This window comes from Nansenia antarctica (genome assembly GCF_963989245.1).
Source record: "Nansenia antarctica genome assembly, chromosome: 5".
In the NCBI taxonomy this organism is placed as follows: domain Eukaryota; kingdom Metazoa; phylum Chordata; class Actinopteri; order Argentiniformes; family Microstomatidae; genus Nansenia; species Nansenia antarctica.
Window position 1 is genome coordinate 69479074 of NC_137690.1, and position 24511 is coordinate 69503584.

At 45.2% G+C, this 24511-nt stretch overlaps 3 protein-coding genes across 4 annotated transcripts; all 3 read right to left on the reverse strand.

Annotated features, from left to right (window-relative positions):
* Positions 1-1125: 1125 nt before the first annotated feature.
* On the reverse strand, positions 1126-9199 carry retreg2 (reticulophagy regulator family member 2). 2 transcript variants are annotated; one of them, XM_080533056.1, is made up of 9 exons: positions 8830-9199; positions 8223-8326; positions 7969-7999; positions 7655-7784; positions 5742-5826; positions 4962-5099; positions 4614-4702; positions 4222-4357; positions 1126-2202 (listed from the first exon to the last, which is right to left on the reverse strand). In XM_080533056.1, the coding sequence occupies exons 1-9, from the start codon at positions 9093-9095 to the stop codon at positions 1406-1408; spliced, it is 1776 nt and encodes a 591-aa protein (XP_080389182.1). In that variant the 5' UTR covers positions 9096-9199; the 3' UTR covers positions 1126-1405. The 2 variants fall into 2 exon arrangements, with proteins under 2 accessions (XP_080389182.1, XP_080389181.1); XM_080533055.1 differs by having other exon boundaries at positions 7969-8002.
* Positions 9200-9730: 531 nt separating this feature from the next.
* prkag3a (protein kinase, AMP-activated, gamma 3a non-catalytic subunit) lies at positions 9731-14712 on the reverse strand (the record flags this gene model as incomplete). The annotated part of the gene is made up of 12 exons (XM_080531896.1): positions 9731-9747; positions 10285-10378; positions 10781-10927; positions 11469-11506; positions 12595-12760; positions 13010-13136; positions 13302-13356; positions 13649-13694; positions 13911-13969; positions 14101-14182; positions 14327-14427; positions 14697-14712. 12 exons carry the CDS (start codon positions 14710-14712, stop codon positions 9731-9733), a joined length of 948 nt encoding a protein of 315 aa, XP_080388022.1.
* Positions 14713-16095: 1383 nt separating this feature from the next.
* Positions 16096-23759, reverse strand: cnppd1 (cyclin Pas1/PHO80 domain containing 1). Its single transcript, XM_080532369.1, has 8 exons — positions 23590-23759; positions 23066-23168; positions 22890-22971; positions 22624-22744; positions 21024-21152; positions 20850-20911; positions 18953-19070; positions 16096-18294 (listed from the first exon to the last, which is right to left on the reverse strand). The coding sequence occupies exons 1-8, from the start codon at positions 23650-23652 to the stop codon at positions 17599-17601; spliced, it is 1374 nt and encodes a 457-aa protein (XP_080388495.1). The 5' UTR covers positions 23653-23759; the 3' UTR covers positions 16096-17598.
* Positions 23760-24511: the final 752 nt, after the last annotated feature.

Genomic DNA, 24511 nt, shown 5'->3' on the forward strand with positions numbered 1-24511 from the left:
GCTTGCTCCCTCAAAGTTTGAAAATGACCATTTTTAAATTGAATGCTTTGATCTCACATGCAATGTACTGTACAAGCTTCTCTTGCATATGTAGTGCTCAGAAAGCATGGATCGAGGGGGGGGAGGGCTGGTCTATTATACAATTCAGTGCACGGAAAGGATGGTGCGGTGGCATTGGGCAGACACTTCTAGTTCACATCAGTTTCCCTCTGCTGATGGACAAACCACCTTCCAATGTAGACAGGCACACTTGTTTCAACAAAACATCTCTTCATACAGTACAAGGGTTGAGAGTTGGACCTGTACAATCTACATGCACAAATAAAAGAAACAATTGGGTACGGCCAATAAGTAAGCTAGGTTTCCTGTTACACTTATACATCAGGATTGGCAAACATGCATAAAGACAGGATCCCTCACACACTAGAATTGTCAGCGCACCGTTTTCTTCAAATTAAAAAAGACATGCTCCTGCAATATGATATGCTTGAAGTGTGCGGAGGAGGCCATCTTTGCATGTTGGCCATTCAGACCTTGGAGACCAGAGGACAGATGAGCAATGCCAACAGCTTCACCGTAAGTTCGGTGTTTGGGTAAAGATTTAAAATCAACACCCAGGAAAGGAGGCATCTAGGTTTGCTACTCATCCATCTTCCTGCTACTATGTGAGAAGAATCTAATGATTCGGGGGATCATTTGCATTCAAACTGCCCCTAATTTCAAACTGAAAAGATAAGGTAATAAGTACTTTGTGTCGTTAAGTTACTTGGGAGGTTTTCACAGTTGTGCAGAATGCACTTTACTTGAAACACACTTCTAAAATGTCCTCACCAGATGACTTGAAATCTCCAGGGTATTTGTACATGATTAAATAACTTGGGGTTACTGACCTTAGGAATAGAATCTTTATTTTCAAGCGCCCCTCCCCCCTCCCCCTCCCCCCCCCCAGGACAATAGGGTTCCATGAACTGACCTTTAAATAAAATAATTTATATATTATATTATTAGCTTATAAATCAAAACAAAACGTTTTTCTTGCTCTCTGAAAATCTATCAATATAGAACATCATGTCGGTTTCGATATTCTGATTTTCAACCCTCACATTAAACCCTCCCCCCCGCACATAGACACACCTTATTACTAGCAGTCCGTAAACCTGGCTTTGATGGCTTGTTCCCTCGGCTAGAAGCAATATCACCCTGCGAAACACAGGTGCCCTCAGACCCGACATCCCAGGACCACTGTAACGGTGTGAGTAAGGGCAGAATCAGCTACAGTGATCTTAAACCCCCCAACAACACTCACAAACCAACTGCCAACTGAACCTCAGACCCTTTTGATAAGTGTATATCGGTATAATATCTACATGTACGAGTAAAACAAACAGTCGGGGTTATGAGAAAGCTAGGACTCCTGTTGGTGCCGGGGAGATGGAGGCGTGTCCGTGAGAGAGGCCGCTCCCACGAACCCCCGTCCGTCCGGGCTGAGAGCCAGGCCCATCTCGTCCATCTGCTCCAGTTCACTTTGGTCCAGAAGCTCAAAGTCCTCTTCCTCCTCGGTCGTCGGTACGAGCGTGTCGTCCGGCACGTCCTCGGCACCCCCGCTGGTCTCCGCGGCGACGGCGACGGCATCCTCGGGGTCCTCGTCCTCCGGCCCGGTCGCGGTGGTGTCGGGAGGGCTGTCGAGGAGGAGGGCACTGGGGGGCGTCTCGGTGGGCAGGAACTCTGCCATGGAGGAGCCCTCGCTGGCCTCGGTGGATCGCAGCAGGGCGGACAGTGTGTTCTGCACCACGGTGGAGATGGCCGTGCTCACGATCTCCTCGCTCAGGGCCTCCAGAGAGCAACGAGGGCCTTGGGCGCCGGCGGCCTCCTCTCCTCCGCTCTCCTCCGCCCCCCCAGCACCACCCGGCGGCACCACACCCTGGTCTCCCCCGGACGGCCGCCCGTGTCCGTTGAAGTGCGTGTTGACGAAGTGAAGCGGGGACGCCAGGTGCTGGAGGAGGAGGCTGGCGGGACTCAGAGCCTCCCCCTCGGGGGGCTGTCCTCCCGGGGCGGTCCCGACACCCTGACCCCGACCAGGGCTACGCAGAGGGAAGTGGAGCAGGCTGTGCTCGATAGGAAACTCTTCGATGGAGGGAAAGTCAGGCAGGTCTCTGAGGAAGGCCTCCTCTGGATCACTGTGAACACTCTGCTGGTCCAGGTCTGGAGCCAGAGAGGGAGAGAGAGAGAGAGAGAAATTGTGGCATCAATATGAATGAACGAATGGTTGTAAATGTCTTTTATTAGGATAAAACCCCTTGAGATGTGCCATCTCGTTTTCGAGGGGGTCCTAACATAACACTACATAATAATGTATATGAACAATACATACTACATAATAACAATGAATGAATGAATTAATCTTTATTTCGAACATGATTTAAAATTAAAAAAACGAATAACTAAAGTTATAAGAAAAAGGTACAGGTATCACTGTTGGAAAGGGAGTAGGATGAAGCCTAAGCTTATCATGTCCTACCCCTATCCGTCACTTCCAAGTGAGAACAATAATACTTCAATTATATAATCCATTAATGAATTAATACATAAATTACAGTATCCACAGTACTATATCAAAATACACAGAGGCGCAAGTTGGCCAAAATTAACACCCCCCCCCAAAAAAACAACAACTGTCCCATAGATCAGGAACACTCTCCAGTAGGTATGAATGTGTCAGAGCCGAGAGAGGAATACGCAGAATACGTGGACTGCACTTATACCACCTTTATCCAAAGCGCTTTACAACGTCCTCTCATTCACTCATTCACACACACATTCACACACCAACGGGGGCAAGCTACCATGCAAGGCACCGGCCCGCTCACTGGGAGCAATTTTGGGGTTCAGTGTCTTGCCCAAGGACACTTCGACATGTGGCCAGCCGGGGCTCGAACCGCCGGTCTGCCAACTTTGTGATCATTAGACAGCGGCTCTACGTCCTGCGCCACAGCCTCCCCGACGTCACCAGCCAAACCACAGACGCAAGGTTATCCTCAAGAAACACGGTCAGGTTATAGTTTGCTAAAAAAGTACCTAAAAAGCCTGCAGAGGTCTGGGAAAAGGTAGGGTATGAGGTAGGCAGATAGGTATTATAGGCAGATAAGATTAATATTATCACGGACCAGAGTGATTACAAGTTTGGAAAGTCCGGAAAGTTTTCAGAAAAAGGGATCTGCCTTAAGATTGACAGCATACCACCTCCTCATCTGTGAAACATGGTGAAGGGGGTGTCATGTTTGGGCACGTAGAGCTGCCACGAGAACTGGCTAACTTGTCTTCATTGATGCTTGTAACTGCTGATGGCAGCAGCAGAATGGATTCTGAAGTGTTCAGAAACATCTTGTCTGATCAAATCCAATCCAATGCTTCTAAATCCATTGGATGGGGCTACATCGAACAATCAAAATAATATGACCCAAATGACCCAATGACCCAAAACATACTGCCATAGAAACTCGTGGCCAGAAAATGTAAAAGCCTTGACAGGCACAACTCAATCTTTAAATCCAATCGAACATGCATTTCATTTCCTAATGATAACACTTTAGGCAAAAGCAGACCTCAAACCAAACAACAACTGAAGATGGTTACAGTACAGGCCTGGTAGAGCATCACCATCGTTACAGTACAGGCCTGGTAGAGCATCACCAGAGAAGATACTCTGTGTCTGGTGGGATCAACAGGTCGCAGACTTCAGGCGGTTATTGCTTGCTTAAGGATTGTCCACCAAATACTAAACATGAGTGCTTCATTTGGACACGTTTCAGGGAACTGTATTTTAGTTTGTTTTGTTCATCTATTCATCCCCAATGCAGTTTGTCTGGTCAACCACAATAGACCTATCGCTAAGCCACGCCCCAAAATAGAAATTGTCCAATCATATCACAGCAAAAGTCACTACAGACAGAAAACTTGGACAAACAACTTGCTAATATCTGATGGTGAAAAGCTTCTAGACTAAATATTCTTGTCATCTTTTAAAAAAACATGTTTATTACTTCCTTGTATTTCAGACATTTGAACTCCTGCCACTGTAAGTCATTCAGTCACGGTCAGTCAGTCAGTCACTGTCAGTGAAGAATTTGAGCGAGCGTTGTTTGTTTGTCCGAGTATTCAAAGAGGGCGTGGCTTAGCGATAGGTCTATTAGAACCCATGAGTCTGTTGTGCGATTGGTTTACCTTCAGAGACATCTGTGAGTTGTGGGGTGGTGGCTCTGGACACAGAGAACCCCCCGCTCTCCAAAATGGACACTTCCTCGTCAGACAGCTCCGAGTCAGTGATGGCCATGGCTAAAGCTGTGGTCTTCACATCCACCTGACCGATGATAAAACACCACACTTAGAGGGGACATCTGCGTTCTATAACCCACAGCACGGCCACATAGGATTTTGACAGTGTGAGTTTTAGAGCCAAATACGGTTATTACATAGACATTACAAAATCAAGCAGGGTCTTAAAATCCTTCCGATTGTTTTGACATTTTGGAGCTCAAACATGAGTCAGGGATCTTTTTTGTTTCTTGTAATGTCAACAGAGCCCTGTGTGTGTGCAGCAGGGACGGCAGGCTCACCGTGGGGGCAAAGCAGGACAGCTCCTCCTCACTCTCGCTCTCCGTCTCTGCCCTGGGCTCATCCCCGTCCTCCACCTCCTTCTTCACCTCTGCGCGCACACAGACACAGACACAGACACACGCACGCACGCGCACACACGCACACACAGACACACGCACGCACACACGCGCACACACACGCACACACAGACACACACACAGACACACACGCACCAGAAAATTAAATTAGTTCCAGCTGACACATCAGTGGCACAGACCAGGGGGGTTGACGGTTTCCAGGGCAACAGTGACGTTCAGGCTTTCACAGCGAGAGAGGAGGACTTGTGAACAACACCGAGGGACACTCACTCCTTTTGTCATGCTTGTGGTGTTGGGTGTCACCCTTCATGCTGTACTCCAGCTTCATCAGGATGGGCTCCAGGCCAGTGTACATCCTCTGGATCAGCTCATGATACACCACCAGAGGCCACAGCAGCACGCTCAGCACTGCTCCGCCGCAAAAAGAAAAACCCAATTACATTTTTGATGGCTTTCAAATCAGTCAGTCAGACCAATAATAATGATCATAATAATAATCATACATTAGACTTATATAGCGCTTTTCTAGACACTCAAAGACGCTTTACAAACTGAAAAGATCGAGTAGTAGTAATAATAAAAAGAAACAGAAAAATCTATAAAAGAAAGTATAGGGGCCTAATTGAGCTAGTGCTGGGGACACATGGGAAGGGGAGGGGGAGAGGGTTAACTGGTGAAGGGTTAGGGTTAGCAAGCTTGAAGAGGTGGGTTTTGAGGGCCAGTTTAAATGTTGGTAATGGTGACATTTCACTAGAACAGATCATAAAACAACAATCAACTAGACGGTCGTATCATTGAGGAAGGAATGGGAAGCCACAATGATAAGAGACGCATGCTTCAGATTCTGGAGCGGCCTGACATGACCCAATCGTGACTCATGCTTAAGTAAGGAATCATGAACGCTTCCACAATCATTCCAAGGCAAGGCAATTACTTAAGTTATGCATTGGCAGTTACGCTGCTGATCTTATAGACCAACCAGTAACCACACCCTTTTGGCACAGTAAAATAAAAAATAATGAAATAAATGTCTTATGCAAGTTGGCTCACCACAGATGTAGGAGATCATGATTCCTGGTATGTAGTGTGCCGCCAAAGCTAGCACAAAGCAGCCTGAACACATCATGGCACAGAACTATGGGAGGAAGTCAAAGCAGTGTCACTAAAACCTTGTTGGTCGAGGCTACGGCGGTAAGAACCATAGACTGTAGTAAAACTCACAGAACACGGCTAATGAAATGGGTGACAGGGACCAGTATTGATATACAGGGCCCTGTGTAATTGTTGGGACACTGGAGCATTTTTTCTTCTTCTTCTTTTGGCTGTACACTCCAAAAGTTTGGACTTTAACTCACTGACTATGAGGTTAAAGTATAGATGATTCTCAGCTTTTATTTGAGGGTATTTGAGAACATATTGGTTTCACCATTTAGAAATAAACTACAAAACTATAGTACATAGTCCCCCTATTTCAGGGCACCAAAAGAATTGGGACCGGTTAATATAATGTCCAAATTAAGCACTCCTGTTTAGTATTTGGTCGCAAAGCCGTTACATGCAATATAACTGACTGTAGTCTGCCATCCAGTGACGCCACCAGGCCTTCTTCTCTAGTGATGCCCTGCCAGGCCTATACTGCAGCCATCTTCAATTTGAGGTCTTTTTGCCTTAAGTCTCATCTTCAATCTTCATGTTAAATTGGATTTAAACCTGAAGACTGACTTGGCCAGTGAATAACTCCACTTTTTGGCCATGAAAAATTCTCTAGTTGCAATGGCAGTATGTTTAGGGTCAGTGTCATGTTGTATGACGAAGCGTCGCCCAATGAGTTTGGATTGAAGCCGGCGATACTACGGCGACCACGGAGAGAGTTGCAGCAGGTGCCAGAAAGCACGTTCCCCGTTGAGAACATTTTGGACAGCAATTTTGTTTGCCATTCATTTCTAATATTGTATGCCTCCTCACTTCCCTCTCGCCGTCACTCTGGCACATGGTCATCTTTGATCCATCTGTCCATAACACCCTTTTCCAGAACTCTGCTGGCCCTTTTAGGTACGTTTTTACCCAACTGTAACCTGACCACTCTGTTTTTGAGGCTAACTAGGGGTTTGCAGTGTTCCTAATCTGTTTTTTGTTTTTTCTTAATTAATTGAGCATCCACTGTAGATGTCTTCCTTGGCCTACAAAGGCCATTTGAGGTTGCTGAGCTCAGCAGGGCTTTTTTTTTTTTTGCTGATGTTCCAAAGTGTTCTTTTGGTAAGCTAAGGCTTTGGCTATGTTTCCCATTTGTTCAGCCATAATGACTTCCTTGACTTTCACTGATGTCTTTTTGGTCCTCGTGTTGACATGATTCCAAAGGCAAATGCAATTAATCTTTTGTAGTTGTTTAGTACTTTTATTTCTGCACTTGTATTTGTATTGCACCTTGTTTTTAGTGTATTTTATCTGTTGTTTTCTCTTTTACTAGTGTTTTATCTGTTAAGCACTTTGGACGGCTGTTTGTCGTTGTGAAATGTGCTATATAAATAAACATTACTTACTTACTTACTTACTTACTTACTAGCATCAACTGTCAGAATTAGACTGACAGCTCTTTATGCACAAAGTATGTGACAGGACACACCTAACTACACAGAGACCCCTATTTTCCTTCCTTACTTTTGGTGCCATGAAAGATATTAATTTACATGCATAAAAAGCATTTTCTAAATGGTGAAACCACAAATAACCCTCAAATAAAAGCTGACAATCTATAATTTAACCTCATATTAACTGTTTGATTTCAAATCCTAAACTACCGCAATAATTACACAGGATACTCTATCAGCAGACAACCCCACCCCACTATGTATAAATACAGACTACATGTGACATGAATTTATACACTGGAGGTGACCATGACATGACACAATTTACCATGACCATGACACAATGTATACACTGTAGGTGAGGTGAATTTTTACCTTGCCATGATTCTGCTGTTTGTACTGCAGCATCTCCTGGATGTAGAGGCTGTAGGTGAGATAGCTCTCTGCCAGGTGGTGGCTCAGCTCTGGGACACTGAGGAGCCGTGGTTGAACAGTCATGGTCTCTCTACGGTCAGAGAAAAGGAGGAGCGTGTAGGGAACAGGGATTAACACATGAATGTGTTATTCTACCGCAGTACTAAAAACAAACCTGAAACTTAGCTTAGCTTAAATGCTATTCATGGGCTCAAGACCAGCGAGCGAGTGCATAAATCATAGTAATGGGTTTAGATCTTTTTCAAGAGATGTACCTTTCCATCAGGTCGGCCTCGGGATAATGAACTTCTGTAGTGCAGAAGAGATAGTTCATGTAAGAAACACACATGTTTAGTATCAAATACGAGTGGGCTTGATTCTCAAACTACATGATTAATAGACTAGCCGGAGTAAACTCTACAGGGATACTGTCAGATATTTTAAAAAGCCTATAGTATAGAGATATAGCAACTGCCATCATTTCTGGCTTTATATTGAGCCCAGGCAGAGTGTGGCTGTGTAACCTTACCTGCGATGAGAGGTAACTTGTGCTTCCATCTATCCAGCAGCACCAGTCCCAACAGAGACACACTCAGCAAGAACAGTGGACGAAGTGACGTCGACGACAGAAACCTGGAATTGTTACAACACACACACACACACACACACACACACACACACACACACACACACACACACACACACACACACACACACACACACACACACACACACGTAACCAACATTTCCTGGCACTGTCATTTTCACATTGTCATTCACTTTTTAGCTTAAACTCACATTTAGTCAAGTGTGAATGGATTGCCAGGCAGCTAGATTCACTGGACGCATAATAATCATGCAATAGTGTGCAATGCAATATTGTCCTGTCCTGTCCTCGTAGTGGAGCGCTGGCTGGAGAATTCCAATGACAGCTGTCCACCGATGTGAGCCACCCAAAGCTGGCTGGAGAGATCTACTCCTGTTTATGGATCGGGATTATCGCTCATCGCCCCTAGTCATTACGACGCCATAAACGTGGAGCGTATATCTATATCCATCAATAGTGCCACATATTGCGTTGCTTTGTACAACACCCAGGAACCCAATGCAACACCCAGGAACCCAATGCAACTCACCAGAACAAGGTGTTCAGTGTGAGGGCAGCGCAGACGCTGTGGATCGGCCTCTCCCACACCAGAAGCCTCTGCACCCAGAACAGCGCGGGCTCGTATGGGGCCAGCCAGCCCTGCAGGCGGCCTCGCAGACGCACCAGCTCCGGGTCCAACCCGTCCAACCCGCACCCAGGGTGCTCCGGTCCTCCGGCGGGGAACAGGGCCTCCAGGCCGCCCGAAGAGGAGCAGGAGGTAACAGAGGGGCGTCTCGCCTCCTCTCCGCTCGCCATCTTTTCCACCACTTTGTGTATTTTGTGTTGTGGAGATCAGATCACGGGGTGTGGATGGGGCGGATGGATGATCCGTGGTCAAGGCCCGTCATGGATTAACAAAAAAGCAAAACCTACAGCAGGTCACATGATTCGTTGTTTACGCGAGTGAGATCATAGGGATGACATCTAACGGCTGGATCAGGTACTACACGGGTATGGTGACATCTAGCGGCTGGATCAGGTACTACGCGTACTATGGTGACGTCTACTGGATGGATCAGGTACTACACGTATAGGGTGACATCTACTGGATGGATCAGGTACTACCACTACTTGCCTGGGTTTGTTATGTGATAATACTAGTATTTGTTTCTCCTTGCTTGTCTGAAGAGAGCCATGTAGAAAATATTGTGAATAAAGTAGACAAGGCGGATATAGCAGAAAACGTTTAATAAAGCAACAAATAACAAAAAAAAACATGAAATAACAAATACTTGATGATCAATTTGATCAAATGCAACTAAGGAAAAGTGTTCCAGAAAACTCATACAGCTATCGATTGATTTCCATGACAACTGCAGCAGCTGCTGTTTATTAACAGCTCATCCATCATACACTTCTTCTTCTTCTTCTTATCCATTAGCGATTTCAGTTTATTTACTTGCAATCTCTGAAAAAAACAAACAAGAGTGAAGAATAATGCTGTGAAACATAATAAGATTAACCAGATAACTAGATCTCCATCACTCAAATGTCCAGTATCATAACAGAGGCTGCATGATGTTCCAACCAAAGATGGAGAGACAAACACACTAAACAGCTGTTCCCATTGGCCAACCTCTAAAGCGTGTATGCAGAACAATGTCAACATAGCCTCTCTGCATGCTGAATAGCATTAGTTCTAATCTAGAGCAATAGATTAGCTGTCCTTAGTGACAATAGCGGTCATACACAGTGTGTCATCCACATAGACTGGTAATGAATGATCTAATAGCCTGCACAATGCATTAGGCAAGCAGGGAAGGATAAGGCTGGCACTTGATTGGCTGGTTAAGAGTGTGCTGTAGTGTCTCTACAAGCCAATCAGCAGGTTGAGATGGAGAGAGAGAGAGAGAGAGACCAAGAGCCTACCTGCCCAATGCCTAATGTTGGTGGAGAGGGATGGGCTGACTCTCCCACTGCTGCTAATATAAAAGGTGGTGTATACCTGCCGGAGATAAGACCAAGGCCTGCAGCAGGTCAGACAGGGAGATGATGCCCCTCACCACATCCTCTCTGTCCACCATCACCAGCCGGTGAACCTGAAGGGCAGGAGGCCAGATTAAGTAAGTAAACATATTACTGAAGACAATAGAAGCAAAAGAACAATCTAGAATCCGTTAAGTTATACCTCAATGACCTTCGACCGCAAGGACAACCTCAATGAGCAGAGTATAGCACATCAGGAGCTGAAGTAGTGTGCAATTGTGTGTGTGTGTGTGTGTGTGTGTGTGTGTGTGTGTGTGTGTGAGGTGCAGTCGTCACACAACCGTTTCGGTATGATACGTTACAGATCAATGTGTTTAATCTTAATCTAAAAGGCAAAAAAGCAACATGTCTAACATATCTAACATGTCTAACATGTCTAAGTGCACTTTGAATATAACTGACTGATCCGTACAACCCATTAAGGGGAGACACCATGGTGGAGCGGAGATTCAAACCTCTGCCTTGACGATGCGGTCGATAACCGTCTCCAGGGTCTCGTCGGGGTAGCATTTGATCACGCCCTCCACCACGCAGGCCCGCCTCCTGATGGCCTCCGTCATGGTCATGTTCAGGTTGTTGTAGGTCTTCTGGGCCGCCAGGTTCTGTCGCGGTGAAGCAGAGAAACTCAACTGACTGAACAAACCATTTGATTTGATCCAACCTTTTTGTCATTGCATAAAAAAAATATTTTTTGCTCTCGGCACATGGTCAGCCATAGTCAGCGCCCCTGGAGCAATTATGGGTTAAGGGCCTTGCTCAAGGACACAACGGCAGTAGTAGCACCTTAGATATGGAAGTTATGCATAACTTGCCCCGGCTGGCCACATGTCGAAGTGTCCTTGGGCAAGACACTTAACCCCAAATTGCTCCCAGTGAGCGGGCCAGCGCCTTGCATGGTAGCGTGTCGCCATTGGTGTGTGAATGTGTGTGTGAATGGGTGAATGAGAGGCCGTTGTAAAGCGCTTTGGAATAAGGCGCTATATAAGTGCAGTCCATTTACCTCTAGGCTACCGCCGCCCCCAATGCTCACAATGTACTCAATATACCAATGTGAGGCGATCCATGCAAAAAATCAAGTGGCAACAGTGACCTTTTTATATATTTTTAGAGTGCATTCAACTGGAACAGCATTGTTGTACTTACAATCACATCAAACCGGGCGTAGAGAGCCACCACCTTGCCTGGGCGAAAGAAAGACAGTGAGAGTGAAACAAATCCACAACCTGAATCCTGCTATGCATCAGGTTACATTTAATAATAATAATAATAATAATAATAATAATAATAGCTTAGATTTATATAGTGCCTTTCTCAAACCCAAGGACGCTTAACAGATTTCATAGACAGACCGTCTGACAGACAGAACAGAAAAACAAAGCAAAGAAACAAAGACAACGAGAGTGATAAAACTAGACTAGGGGCCAAAGGCCTTGGAGAACAGGTGGGTTTTGAGGGCTGATTTGAAAGTGTCCAGGGTAGGGGCGTTGCGGATCGCTGTGGGGAGAGAGTTCTAGAGGGTGGGAGCTGCCACGCTGAAAGCTCTGCCCCCGAAGGTCTGTTTGATTGTTCAGAACTGAATATGAATGGTTTTTCCCCACACCTTTTTAGTGTTTGTATATTATTTCTTTTTTAGGTTATTGTTGTGTGATGCAGCCCCATTCTTTATATTGGTCACTCTTATATTTCTCATTTTCATTGGATAGAGATAGTGAAGTTAGACAGGAAAGTCAGAAGGAGAGGGTACGTCAGCAGGGCAAGGACCGGATTCAAACCCATGCCAACACGGGCATATGTGTGCACTGTCGGCCGCGATGCTCGACCACTGGTCCACCCCAGGCCACGTGTTTGGATATATTTTAGTGCACTGCAATTATATCAAGTCAACTGCCAATGTTTGTTTGTGAAATTGTAATTGTGAATTGTTTTCAACCCAGGCTAAACTCAGTGTACTGTGTTGAGTGACTGAGTTGAACATTTACAACAACATCACTACACCCAACACCATCTCGTGAGCTTAAGGTTAAGGTAAGGTTCTATCTCCATTTAGGGTAGTTCAGAGATATTGAGTTTTTACTTTCCATTATGTTTTGTGAGATGGAACCTTTGTATTTTATGAATTTCTAACTCAGAAATGTCAACATTTAAAAAAATAACACCTCACAGGCATTAATAAACACCTAATGGATCAGATTATGTAAAAAACAAAATTTTGACAAAAATGGAGATAGAACCTTATAATTCTAACGTCACGAAATCCCGGTGAACCCACCTTGTTCGTTAACCACAGGCAGTGCAGACACCCTCCTGTCCACAAACACAGACAGGGCGTCGTAGACTGTGGCTGTGTGCAGAACTGTGGCGATGTTCCGGAACGTTCCAATCCCAGCCTCCTGGATCGGCTTCTGCAGAAAACGGGGTTTGGGGACCGTCCCTCCCTGGGAAGAGAGTAGAGAGGCCATCCAAGAGATCAGGAGAGGCTGGTGGAGGTACTGTACACAGACACACGTATCTGAAACCATTCCTCATTCCGAACCGAACCATGCATTACAATGAGCCCGTCCTCCGATTTCTACCTCCCCTGCAAGAGATACACCCAGTTCAACACCTCAAATGGCCTCATATATTCTGTCATATCAGCATAACAAATGAAAACATCTTATAGAACTCAAGTCATGCTTTCTTACAAATATATGAAGGAACTTGAGGATTCGCTTGTGTGTCAGGATGTGTAAGACATTTCCAGACTCGGGGTCAATGACCGGTAGTCTGTGGATCTTGTACCTCAGTAAGGAATATATGGCATCAAACAGGCTGTAGAGAGTGGAGGGGAGGATGAGTAGGGTCAAAGGGTAAAACACTGGAGAGCACAACCATCAACAACACCAGTACCACCGTGAATGAGGAAACTGCTGCTGAAACTGCTGATGGCTTTGCCCACAATAGAAATTAGTAGAAGAGACTGCAGCATAGATTTACCTGGCGTCAGGGGTGATACTGATGAGAAAGTGATTGGAGTACTCCAGGTAGACATCTGAGAGAGAGAGAGAGAAAGAGAGAGAGAGAGACACACACACAGAGACACACACACACTCACACAGAAGAGGAAAGAGTCACAGAGGGACTTTGGATAATAGCTGACGCTTTTATCCAAAGCGACTTACATTGCAGTGAGTGCATACATTTCAGTATATATGGTTGCAGCGGGAATCGAACCCACAACCTAAGCGTTGTTAGCGCCATGCTCTACCAACTGAGCCACAGAGGACCAAGCATGGAGCATTGTAACATTAGTTAGTTAGCTTATTTACTTTTAAATGAGTCACCTCTCCATGTCTCAATCTTATGGTTTTCCAGCTCGTAGATTTGAACCTGTGGGAAAAAATATATTTTGTAAAAGCATATTGTATACAATAAGCTCCATTGCATTCACACAACCAAAATCCTCTCATTCTTGCACTATTTGTGTATAATATTAATGACAATGATCATCATTGTGTACAAACGTATTGATAAAGACTTTCTATTGGAGTTCTAAATTCGGCTAAAGTTTCACACATTAAATGATGCAGGGGGGTTCATACGCACCAGGGGGGACTTGTAATAACGATGGAGAATGTTGATGAAATCTGTGATGGTGAGCATACCTGTTTGGGAAATAAATAAAAAGTCAGCCATCTTTGCTACAATAGTGATGTACATGTATGTACATGCACACATAGTGATTAGCATGCACATGCACTGATTCTAATAGTACTATAACCTGTTCTTCCCTTACCCACAAACCGTTGCAACTTGTTGTCCCAAAGTGGCGCAGCCCTCAAGCCATTTTCCACCAGAGCGATAAAGGCCTTTTTCACCTGCAGGCAAACCCAACAAACCCAACAACCCCCCCCCTCCATCAGTTCAAAAACAACAGAGCTCTGACATCAAATAGAATGTCAACATGGACCAAGATTTTACATTCCATGAGAAGTGGGGAGTTTAAGCAGCTGGACTCTTACTTGGAGCATGGTGTCAAATATGACCAGTTTGCAGCTGGTTGGAATGGCGTCGTAGCAGCAGTGACTTTTCATGAAGTTCATGTAGACGTCAGCCTCAGGCTCTGGGTGGGGACAGACAAATGTCTTTTCATCTGAAACACATAAATTAGGAATCTATGCAAATGCGCACATGCACACACACACGCACACACACACACACACACACACACACACACACACACACACACACACACTCACACCCACACACCCACCCACTCACACTTCACTCACTCACTCACTCACTCACTCTCACACACACACACAGATGTTACCTGCACTGCCTGTGCACGTCGCTAACTCAAATACATGTTAGTGTTACATTGTGGCCTACCATGGAGAGGCTCCATGGTTGCAAAGCGTGTCCATGGATCTGTTGTCTTCCCAGCAGTGAACATACGCCTGGTCCTGCTGCACACAGACTCTCCCCTTTCCTCACAAAGCAGTTGGTTCTATATTAGGAGCAGGAGTCTCCAGTGGTATGCAGCAGAGAGAGAGAGAGCCTGAAAGGCATGGGGGTGGGGAGGAGGTGTCTGTCGAGAGTTCACGGGGGAGGCACACACAGTGTTATATGTACACCGTTACTTGGCCAGGGCTCACTTGAAAATATGACTTCTCTGGTTAGGTGTAAATGCTGCAGAGCACAGCACAGCCAAAACGAAAGGTGTTGGTAAGTCATTTGCACCTTCCTTCTTTACTGTGCAGTGCTCTCTCTCTGCCTTGTGCCTGCCCTTGAACTTTGATTTATCAAAATAAGCATTTTTAAAAAAAAGTCTCACGAGACGTATCAGAATATGTCTGGATTTTCCTTTAGCGACATTGATGGAATACCTCCCAGGTCTGTCAGCCCCCTCACCCGAAGCAGGAGTGCTCTGTAACTGTTATTGGAGCTGAACTTTAAACTAGTGCTTGTGAAACTGCTTTGATTCTATGCATAGTTAGGGTGTGACTGCATTGTTGCTTCAATTCTTTCCTGCTCCCAAAGGCGTTCTATTACTTACTGTGATGTTCTTGAGATCGGGAGCAGCGACAATAACAGGAAATGTGAGTTTGTTTGTTTACAGATTGTTGTTTGTCTTGTGTTTCATTAGTTAGGTAGTAGTGCCAGAGCAGACTACATTTGCAGAGATGCAGCCCGTCACAAAAAAGGTTTGATCAAACTTTTATTAAGGGTGAGCATTTTTACACATTTCTACACATTTCATGTATTTAACATTGTTTACAAAAATTAAACGATTTTGTGCTTCAAAATTAAAGTCTGTTTCCATACATTTTGGTTGATTTCTGCAAGTCAACAGAAGACCAAACTGTCCTGGGGACCAGTACAGACCGGCTTTGTAGAAACAAATGTCATCAATGTCAAATTAAGTAAAATGTAGAAAAAAAACCATCAATCTCCCTGTCTATTGCACTCTCTCTGGAGGAGATGGATGAGAGAGCAAAAGCAAGCTCTTCTTCAGGGAGGATATAGGAGTCTTTTCAGAGCAAGGAGAAGACTTGAGTGATAGTGTGGCTAAACGGTGGTAAATTCTCCCAAACCAAATGTTTATGTTGATAAAGGTTACCAAATGTGCAAATGTTAAACCAGCCTACTATGCATATTTCATAATGGGCCGGTTTCACAGACAAGGCTTAAGCCTAGTCCTGGACTAAATCACACTTTCAATGTAAAATCTCCATTGAAGATGCTTTTTAGTCCAGGATTAGGCTTAAGCCTTGTCTGTGAAACTGGCCCAATGTGTTTTATTATAACAGCTAATCCATGTTAGGATAATAGTATGATTCCATGAAAATGTAATCATCTTTGAGATTCACGTTTCAGTTTACGGTTGTCTTATACAAAAAGCGCATTTCCAAAAAGCAAAAAGTCGACTAGATATCGGTGACCTATCACTGTATAAGTAAGTGCTTTTCGGTAGTACAAATGTGAAAACCTCAATAATAATAATATCCAGAGCATATCCAGAGAGTTCTAAGATGGTAATGCTAGTTTCTTGACTGAAACTAAAAGCTGTTTCTCGTCGCTCAGTTTGAGGGCAGCTGTTGCTTCAGCTGCAGCTGAGGTCAAGGGTGAACAGCCGTACTGAGGTAAAGATAGAAAACAGTGTTCTGTTCTGAAAACCGAAAGCATAAAAACTCTACTGTTCAGTGCGAGGACCAGTAGCTTCTCAGTGGCTTCACTGATCTCGTATGACAAACCCAATAAAAATGCATAAACATGTTATGGCAGTTCAAAAAAATAACAATGCTTGTTAATGAGCGCGCAAAAGGAACCAAAACACCACAGCAAAGTAAACTAGCAGACTCCCTTTCCTGATCCATTCATATGCTCACCTTCAAGACTTACTGTGAGACTCGTCAATAGGCTCCTGATCTGCTGCTGGAGAGAGAAACACTTTCCCTAATTTCTTATATAGCGGTTTCATCAAAACTCAGCTCAATCAACTGAAAACATGACACGGCTCCCACATCTAAATCCTGCTGTTCCCCATTGTCAAACAATGGTAGGTAGTAGCCTAAGTACTGCCCTGCTACCATACGACTGTACAACGCCTCCTCTGGCTGGCTCCATCGGGGTGATCTGAGTCAGGCTGGGGGATGTTGAATCATACTGGACTTCAGATGTTACAGATGTCTATTTCTCAGATGTCTATTTTATTTTTTATTCTATTGTCACTTTATTTATTTTTGTTGTTGTTGTTGTTGTTGTTGTTTATGATGTAAGCTGCTGTAAGTGTGAAGCCTTAATTTCCCCTTTGGGATCAACAAAGTACCTATCTATCTATCTAGTAGCATACTATGTGCAGTGAGGTGCAAGCATGCCAAACCCTTTACCAAACCAGAAATATCGATTCCCCAAAAATAGACATCCTCGTAGCTCTCAGACCCCATCATCACTGACCCTGACTTAGGCCAATGGACAAGGGACCCTTTGAAAAGCTGTGAGAAACTTTCTATAAAAAAATGTTGACATTTTGAGAATGAGCACGTAACTTCCTGCTTTATATCTACAACTGAGTCAGCTGCCCTCAAACTACCGTACAAAATGTACAGTAAAATGCCTCTATCTAAAATGTTATCATACCGTATGTGGAAAAGCACATACAGAAAAACTTCATAACAAAGTGGTGAGCGGGTGCATTAGGAATTCATTCAGAAATTCAGCTGGTTTGTAAATTTGAGTCCGTCATCATCACAGGGCGACAGCAGGGGGGCGGGGCCTCCGTGTGCCGCCTCTAGCTGGGCATGAGGAGAGACGGGGCCTTCTCAAAGGGCAGCATGGACCCCGGGCAGCAGCGCCCGGCCCTGAGGGGGGCCATGCCGCCCAGACGGGAGGAGTCCAGAATCGGGGTGAGGAGGGAGGGGGGGGCCAGCCAGGGTGTGGGGCGGCGGCCGGGAGCTCCGGGGATATCCAGGGGGTTGTCGTCGGAGGCGTTCTGGGGGCCGCACTGCAGAGGGGGGAGGCGCCCCAGGCAGCCTGGGCAGAGCAGAGAGGAGGCGGTCCAGGTCAGAGCGGGCGGTTCTTGCTGCGGGTGGTGTGGATGCGGATGGGGATGGGTGTGGGCCAGCGAGGTGAGGATGGAGCCCCATAGACACAGTATAGAGGTCTGGGAGGTGGAGGAGGAGGTGGAGGTGGAGGATGGCGGGCTGCGGTCGTCTTTGTGCGTGTCGAGAGCGGCGGCTGGCTGGAGGTTCTGACTGCTGTCGTTACCCAGGACGCCGCAGCAGTCGAGGCTGGAGGCGGCGGCGGCGGTCTCTGGGAGCAGCAGGCCGGGGGAGGGGCCGGGGCTCTGGCCGAGGTGGTTTGGGACGACGGGGGCCAGGGTGGTGGGGGGGCTGCTTCTGGGGAGGCTGAGCTGCTGCAGCACCGCGGTGGTGGCGATGAGGCCGGCCACACTGGTCAGATACACCAGCCCCAGCATGCACGCCACCTGGACAGGGAGAAAAAAAACGGGTTTTTACTAATTACAGGGTTCCCACACCTTCTGAAACATCACATTCAAGCACCTTTCAAGGACTTTCAAGACTCAATTCCCAACACGGCATAGTTTGAGACAGAACTAGTTGACGAGCTAAGTAAAACATTTTTGAATATATATACTGTATATATTTTTGAGAGAGAGAAGGGAATTCAAGCACTTTCAATGACCCATGTCTATTTTCAAAAACATTTAAGACCTTGATTTCTTTTTCCTCAAATTCACAAAACTTTCAAGAATTTCCAGGACCCGTGGGAACCCTGTACTTACTACTGACGTGCTGGAACATTTGTGTTCTGGTTGTGAGGGCCTGTACTTTCAGTGGTTGTTTTAAAACAAAATCAAGTCTTTGAGTACCGTACACTGTGTATGTAACATATCAATGTCCCTGCCCTACGATACCAGACCCCCCTCCTTAGGGGTGGGCATCGACGATCGATAATTGATCGATAATTAATCGATAAGGATCTTGGTCGATCACAAAATAAAACATTTGGTCGATCACATTTGGTCGATTTTTTTTTGTGATCGACCAAATGTTTTATTTTGTGATCGACCAAGATCCTTATCGATCAATTATCGATCGTCGATGCCCACCCCTACTCCTCACCTTGGTGAAGTGCTGGTACATGGCTGTGAGGGCCTGTCTCCAGACCGCCTGCTCCAGCAGCACACAGAGGTCAGTGTAGGTGAACCAGCCTCGCTTCATCCCCTGCCGCTCCGCGATGCTGGCAGGTCACAACCACAACGGGCCAACAGTCACAACCAGAACACCACACAACAGAACAGAAGCTGGCAGCCGAGCCAAACACAGCCAGGTGGTCACATGACTTCCACACTTACTGCAGTAAACACAGGTCACCTGACTTCCACACTTTTGTGGAAACTAGCAGTTTTTGTTATTTTTTCTGAGTGGGGGCAGTCCCACTCATATTTTTTCATTTCATTGGACAGATACAGTGAAGACAGACAGGAAAGTAAGGAGAAGAAGGGGGGAGAGAGAGGGCATGTCAGCAGGGCATGGTCTGGATTCGAACCCATGCCGACATGGGCATACGTGTGCACTGTAGACCGCGGTGCTAGACCACTGGACCACCCCAGGCCACGGAAGCTAGCAGTTCTATATTAAAAACTAGAGTAAAACCCAGACACATCCCCTCCGACAGCAGAATGATCACGAGAACGAATTACTGCAGTCTCTGAATATCTCTCTCCTTGACATTCATAACCTTGTTATGGCTTGTGATTTCTTGTGATTTCAATTAGTGTTGTTCCGATACCATTTTTTGATCCCGATACCGATACCGATACCTGACCGTGCAGTACTTGCCGATACCGAGTACCGATCCGATACCACGGCGTTTGAAAAAGAAAAAGAAAAAAAAAAAAGGTTTTTGCGCCGCGTACTCACCTCGATGTAAAATTATTGCTAACACTTAGTCTGGCACTGCTCAAAACCTTTTTAAAACAGGAAAAAATACCAACAGAGAGTGAATGCTATAGAACTTTTTTTTATTGTCTACCTGGTATGGTGACAAGAAAATCAACCCCTTATAAAACCTGAAATGTGGCTCTCACAGATGCCAATCAGTGCAATATCCATTTAAGATATAAAACAGTCGTAGTAGTAGTAGTGCAACAGCAAGTTAACATTTACAAACAAAATAACTTTAAGATATAAAACAGTCGTAGTAGTAGTGCAACAGCAAGTAAACATTTACCGCGTGAGTACCGCATTTACCGCATTTAAACATTTACCGCGTGAGTACCGCGTGAGCCATAAAAAGGCGGAATCCCACATTGTCAACAAAGGAGAGGGGCAGGTCACAGAGCACAATCATTTCAGACATTTTCTCAGTCATCTTTCTTGCCATTTCACTCGTCGCGTCCCACTGGTCCTTTTTATGGAATGCGCTCTTGCTCGCTGTCGCTGCAGTAGATGACAGAAACTCTTCGTGCTCTTTAATATGTTTTAGCTTTAAATGCTTAATTAAGTTGCTAGTATTGAAACTGGCAGCTTTAGTGCCACCCCTCGACACATTGAGACCGCAAATTGTGCATTTAGCCGTTGTACACACCGGACTATCCACCTTGAAATATCTCCAAACCGCCGACATGTTTTCCTCACTACACCTCTACAGCATGCGTGTTTGTTTTTCCGCGATAGTGAAAAGTGAAAACGAAAGCTGCCACGCCATTGGTTGAGAGCAGCTGCTCTGGGAGGAGCATGCCTGGGCATGTCTGCGCATGTCTGTTAGGAAGGCGGTGTCAGGTTACAGACAAGCTGAGAAAAACGCAACGTGGTATCGGGAGTTATTATTTGTTAGTACTCGCCGATACCGATACCAGCATTTTTGTAAGTATCGGTGGCCATGCCGATACTAGTATCGGTATCGGAACAACACTAATTTCAATGACCATTGCGTTAGGATTCTCCACATGTAATAAAGAAATCAAAACATGCTTATATAGGTCCAATCGATAGTGGGTAAAATGACATCACAAACCTGGTTTCTAGTTGATTCAGCATGTCAAAGAACTCACTGGGCTCCGTGAAGAGACTCCACTCCTGAAACACAAGGCCAAAGCAGGGATCAAATCATGACACAGATACTACTACTACTGCCACCCAACACACACACACACACGTACGTCTGAGACTGCGACAGAGCGCTACTTACAATGGCATTGAGGAAATTCATCTCCAGGGCGTTAACAGTCTGGACATCCAGCTTCCCAGCTGTCCCCCACTCGTCGTTGAACACCTCCTCATCCTCTCCTTCGTCATACAGGTACTTACTGGCAACCATCTGGAAGAGAGGCGACGGCACTCAAGGTCAAGATCAGCTCAGCTCAGCTTACGTCATAGGACACAACACCTGTTTTCTTTTTCTTTTTTAATATTTGTTTATTGATGATTTTTCATAACATAAAGTAGTGGGTCATACAAATACATGAACAGCCTAAGAGGTAATCAAGTGATACAACAACCATATATACCCACAGACGCATACAACAACAACAACAACAACAACAACAACAACACCTGTTTTCAAGTGATGGTCCGTGCATAGAGGCGAGACATATATTACATACATTGACCAGAGTGAAGAGGAGCTAATGTCCACGATAAGCCGTGGCTGTCGAGTACAGAACAGAAATAACAGTGTGACTGACCTGATCTTCAGAACCTTTGACACACATACCACTTACAAAGCCATCAACAATCTGGGCCCCTCCTACCATGCCGACCTCTTCCCCCTCCCGTTGCCTCAGGTCTGACGACCAAACCACCCTCAAGACCACCAGGACCAAGCTCCGGACCTGGGGTGATAGGGCCTTTTCAGCCGCAGCCCAGTCCCTCTGGAACACCCTCCCCAACCACATCAGACAGGCCAACACCCTCCCAACATCTAAACAAGCCCTCAAAACCCACCTCTTCAAGCTCGCCTTCACCAGTTAACTCTCTACCGCTCCCGTTCCCATGTGTCCCCAGCACTACCTTAATTAGGCCCCACTTTTATTTATTTTTTGTTTCTTTTTTATTAGCCTACTACTCAATCTTTTCAGTTTGTAATTTTTTATTTGATTTGATTTATTGACAAACAAATACAAATACATAGGCCAATACAACTTGTTCCATTCCACTGCACCTGTATATCTGAATGAAACTTCTCCTATTTTTGTCTTCAGGGGAGGCAGCTCAGGAAATTCCACCTCCACCTTCCACCTCCTGACCCCGCACACCCAGGACACGGTCTCTTCGCCCTGCTCCCCTCAGGCAGGAGGGTGCGGTCTCTAAAAACTGTGAAGGCCCGACACGCACACAGCTTTTCCCCCACAGCCATCCGGCTTCTAAATGCTGCTGGCCGCCCCCCCCTGACCTGACCCCTATCTATCTACCCTCCCTCCACCCCCACCCAGAGAGCTTTGGACTGTCTGGACATGAACACTTGAACACTGGATCTTTGCACTTCTTATATTTATATTATTTATGACTCTTGCACCATGATGTTGGTTTGCACTGTCTTGTCCTGTCTTGCACCTGTCCTGCTGTAAACCGTGCTCGCTCCACTGTCCCAAACCAAATTCCTAACATGTTTGTGTTGTGTGAGAGTGCTATTCTCTCAAAGAAATTATTAAAGTAGTCCGGAGCTCTGTTGTTCAGGACCCTGTGGACTGTGAAGCGTCTTTGAGTGTCTAGAATGTAGAGTGTCTGAAGTGTATATAAGTCTAATGTATTATTATTATTATTATTTTCAGAACCTTTGACACACATACCATGGAGATCAGGAAGAGGTCTGAGGAGGAGATCTTCTGCAGGTATTCAGGGTTTCTATGTCGTAGCCTTTCAATGTAGACGAGGGCCAGCATCATGGCACATGGAGAGATGCACGCCTCCCTAAAACACACAGAGCATAATCCTTTAATGGTAGACACAGCTAACACGATCACAGATAACAATCTTTTCCTCCCAAAATGACTAACCGGTAATACCGATATAACTGTCAGATTCAACTGTCAACATGACTGTACCAAGTACCAACCTTGCGACATGAGAAGCATATTTCTTTTGGAGCTTTCGGATCGGGCTAGGGGCAGATTTCTGAAGGAGTTCCACAGCAATATCTAAGAATCGAATCAAAGTCAGTAAATAACAAATGGGTTCAAAAAGACAACTGTTGATGGAGGAGATATCTAACCTAGTATAAACTAGACGAACCTGTGACGGGACATGACAGGGCGTCCAGAGAGCTGTCCTGGTCCAGGCCGTAGTATAATCGCTTCCGGACCCGTTGAGACAGTTTCTGGTGTCCGGGGAGGAACTGTGACAGTAAACAATGCGTGTATGATTAGCTTAATCGAAAGACAAACACGTTTAGATGATGCCATGGGTGGCAGATTTGACTATTATTGATTGCTGCTAGCTAAATAGATCGATAAGACTGAGACTCTCGTGTAGCAAAACTAGTTCGTAGGTGTGGTGCTAACAAGTTAGCGTAGCTAGCTAACCCCATCGCAAATCCAGTACATTTGGCTAACATAACAAGGCCTCAATAGTCAATAATAGGATATATTTCGCAAGCCAATGTTTCTTAAAACAACGTCTTTGGAGGATTAGTGACACTGACAATACGCGTTTAATAGAAGCTTAAACCATGTCAGCTCGCCTGTCCAGCTCAAGGGCAGGTCAGTGAAGCAGCGCTCGTTAGCTAGCTAAGCTAAGGTAGCAAAACAACAACGTACCGTGAACTCCTGGAAGTCGGAGAATTGAAATGTTCGCTCATGAAACAACTCGTCGAAGTCCATGCTGCCGACTCACCATTAGCTAAATGTTAAGAGATAGAGATTCCTACAGAATATATTATCAGCTACAAGGTACCATTCAGGCTAGCTAGCTACACCGTGAGGCACTGTTGTCGTGACTACTGACAGGCTCGCGAAGACAGGAACTGTTACGCAACTAGGGTTGCCAGATAGGATTTGACATTTTCCAGCTTAACCACAGACTAGAAACCTAGAAACAAAAAAAACAGCCCAAAACCGATATTGTCAGAAAACCGCTAATTACTATTGGGCAGGTGCCCATCTCCTGCCCTAAACTGTACGTTTGTTGCCAATTATGTTTATAAAATAAAAACATGCACATTGGATGTAGCTACTAGGGTGTGTGTTCAGGTATTTTGTAACTTTCAGGCACTGACATTTTGATACCGGTTTAATGCTCAAATGCCCAAATGGTTTTTTCCCGGCCCAGTGTGATGAAAAGTAGCCCATTCGGCGGTAACCCGCCCCACCTGGCAACCCTGTAACGCAAAGTACTTTGACTAAACTTCACGTGCCTTGCTTTGCACACGGCCATTTGCCCAAACTTCACTTCAATGAGGCATATTTGCCCAAACTTTTTCGAAATAATATGTGGCTGCCATGTAGGTTAAAAACATTAGGGTGTGTGGCTAGCTCCTTGTTTGTTGTGCTAGAATTAGGGTAAACATGTCAATATCCCGCCATAAATATGTATGATATATTATGTATTGAATTCAAAATAAAATAAACCGTGAACATGAAAAAATAAACATTTAAAATATAAATATTTTTAAGGAAAAGTTAAATAATAAATGTTGGTGAAAAAACGAATTATATAGAAATATAGAATTGTAAACAAAAA

Excerpts from the sequence above, each read along its gene's own strand:
- retreg2 (XM_080533055.1), bottom strand. The coding sequence starts at position 9,095 with ATGGCGAGCGGAGAGGAGGCGAGACGCCCCTCTGTTACCTCCTGCTCC. Across the intron at positions 8,327-8,829 it reads ACACTGAACACCTTGTTCTG|GTTTCTGTCGTCGACGTCAC; the intron begins GTGAGTTGCATT and ends TAACAATTCCAG. Across the intron at positions 5,827-7,654 it reads AACAGCAGAATCATGGCAAG|TTCTGTGCCATGATGTGTTC; the intron begins GTAAAAATTCAC and ends TTCCTCCCATAG.
- cnppd1 (XM_080532369.1), bottom strand. The coding sequence starts at position 23,652 with ATGGACTTCGACGAGTTGTTTCATGAGCGAACATTTCAATTCTCCGAC. Across the intron at positions 22,972-23,065 it reads CCTGTCATGTCCCGTCACAG|ATATTGCTGTGGAACTCCTT; the intron begins GTTCGTCTAGTT and ends TTCGATTCTTAG. Across the intron at positions 20,912-21,023 it reads TGAATTTCCTCAATGCCATT|GAGTGGAGTCTCTTCACGGA; the intron begins GTAAGTAGCGCT and ends CTTGTGTTTCAG.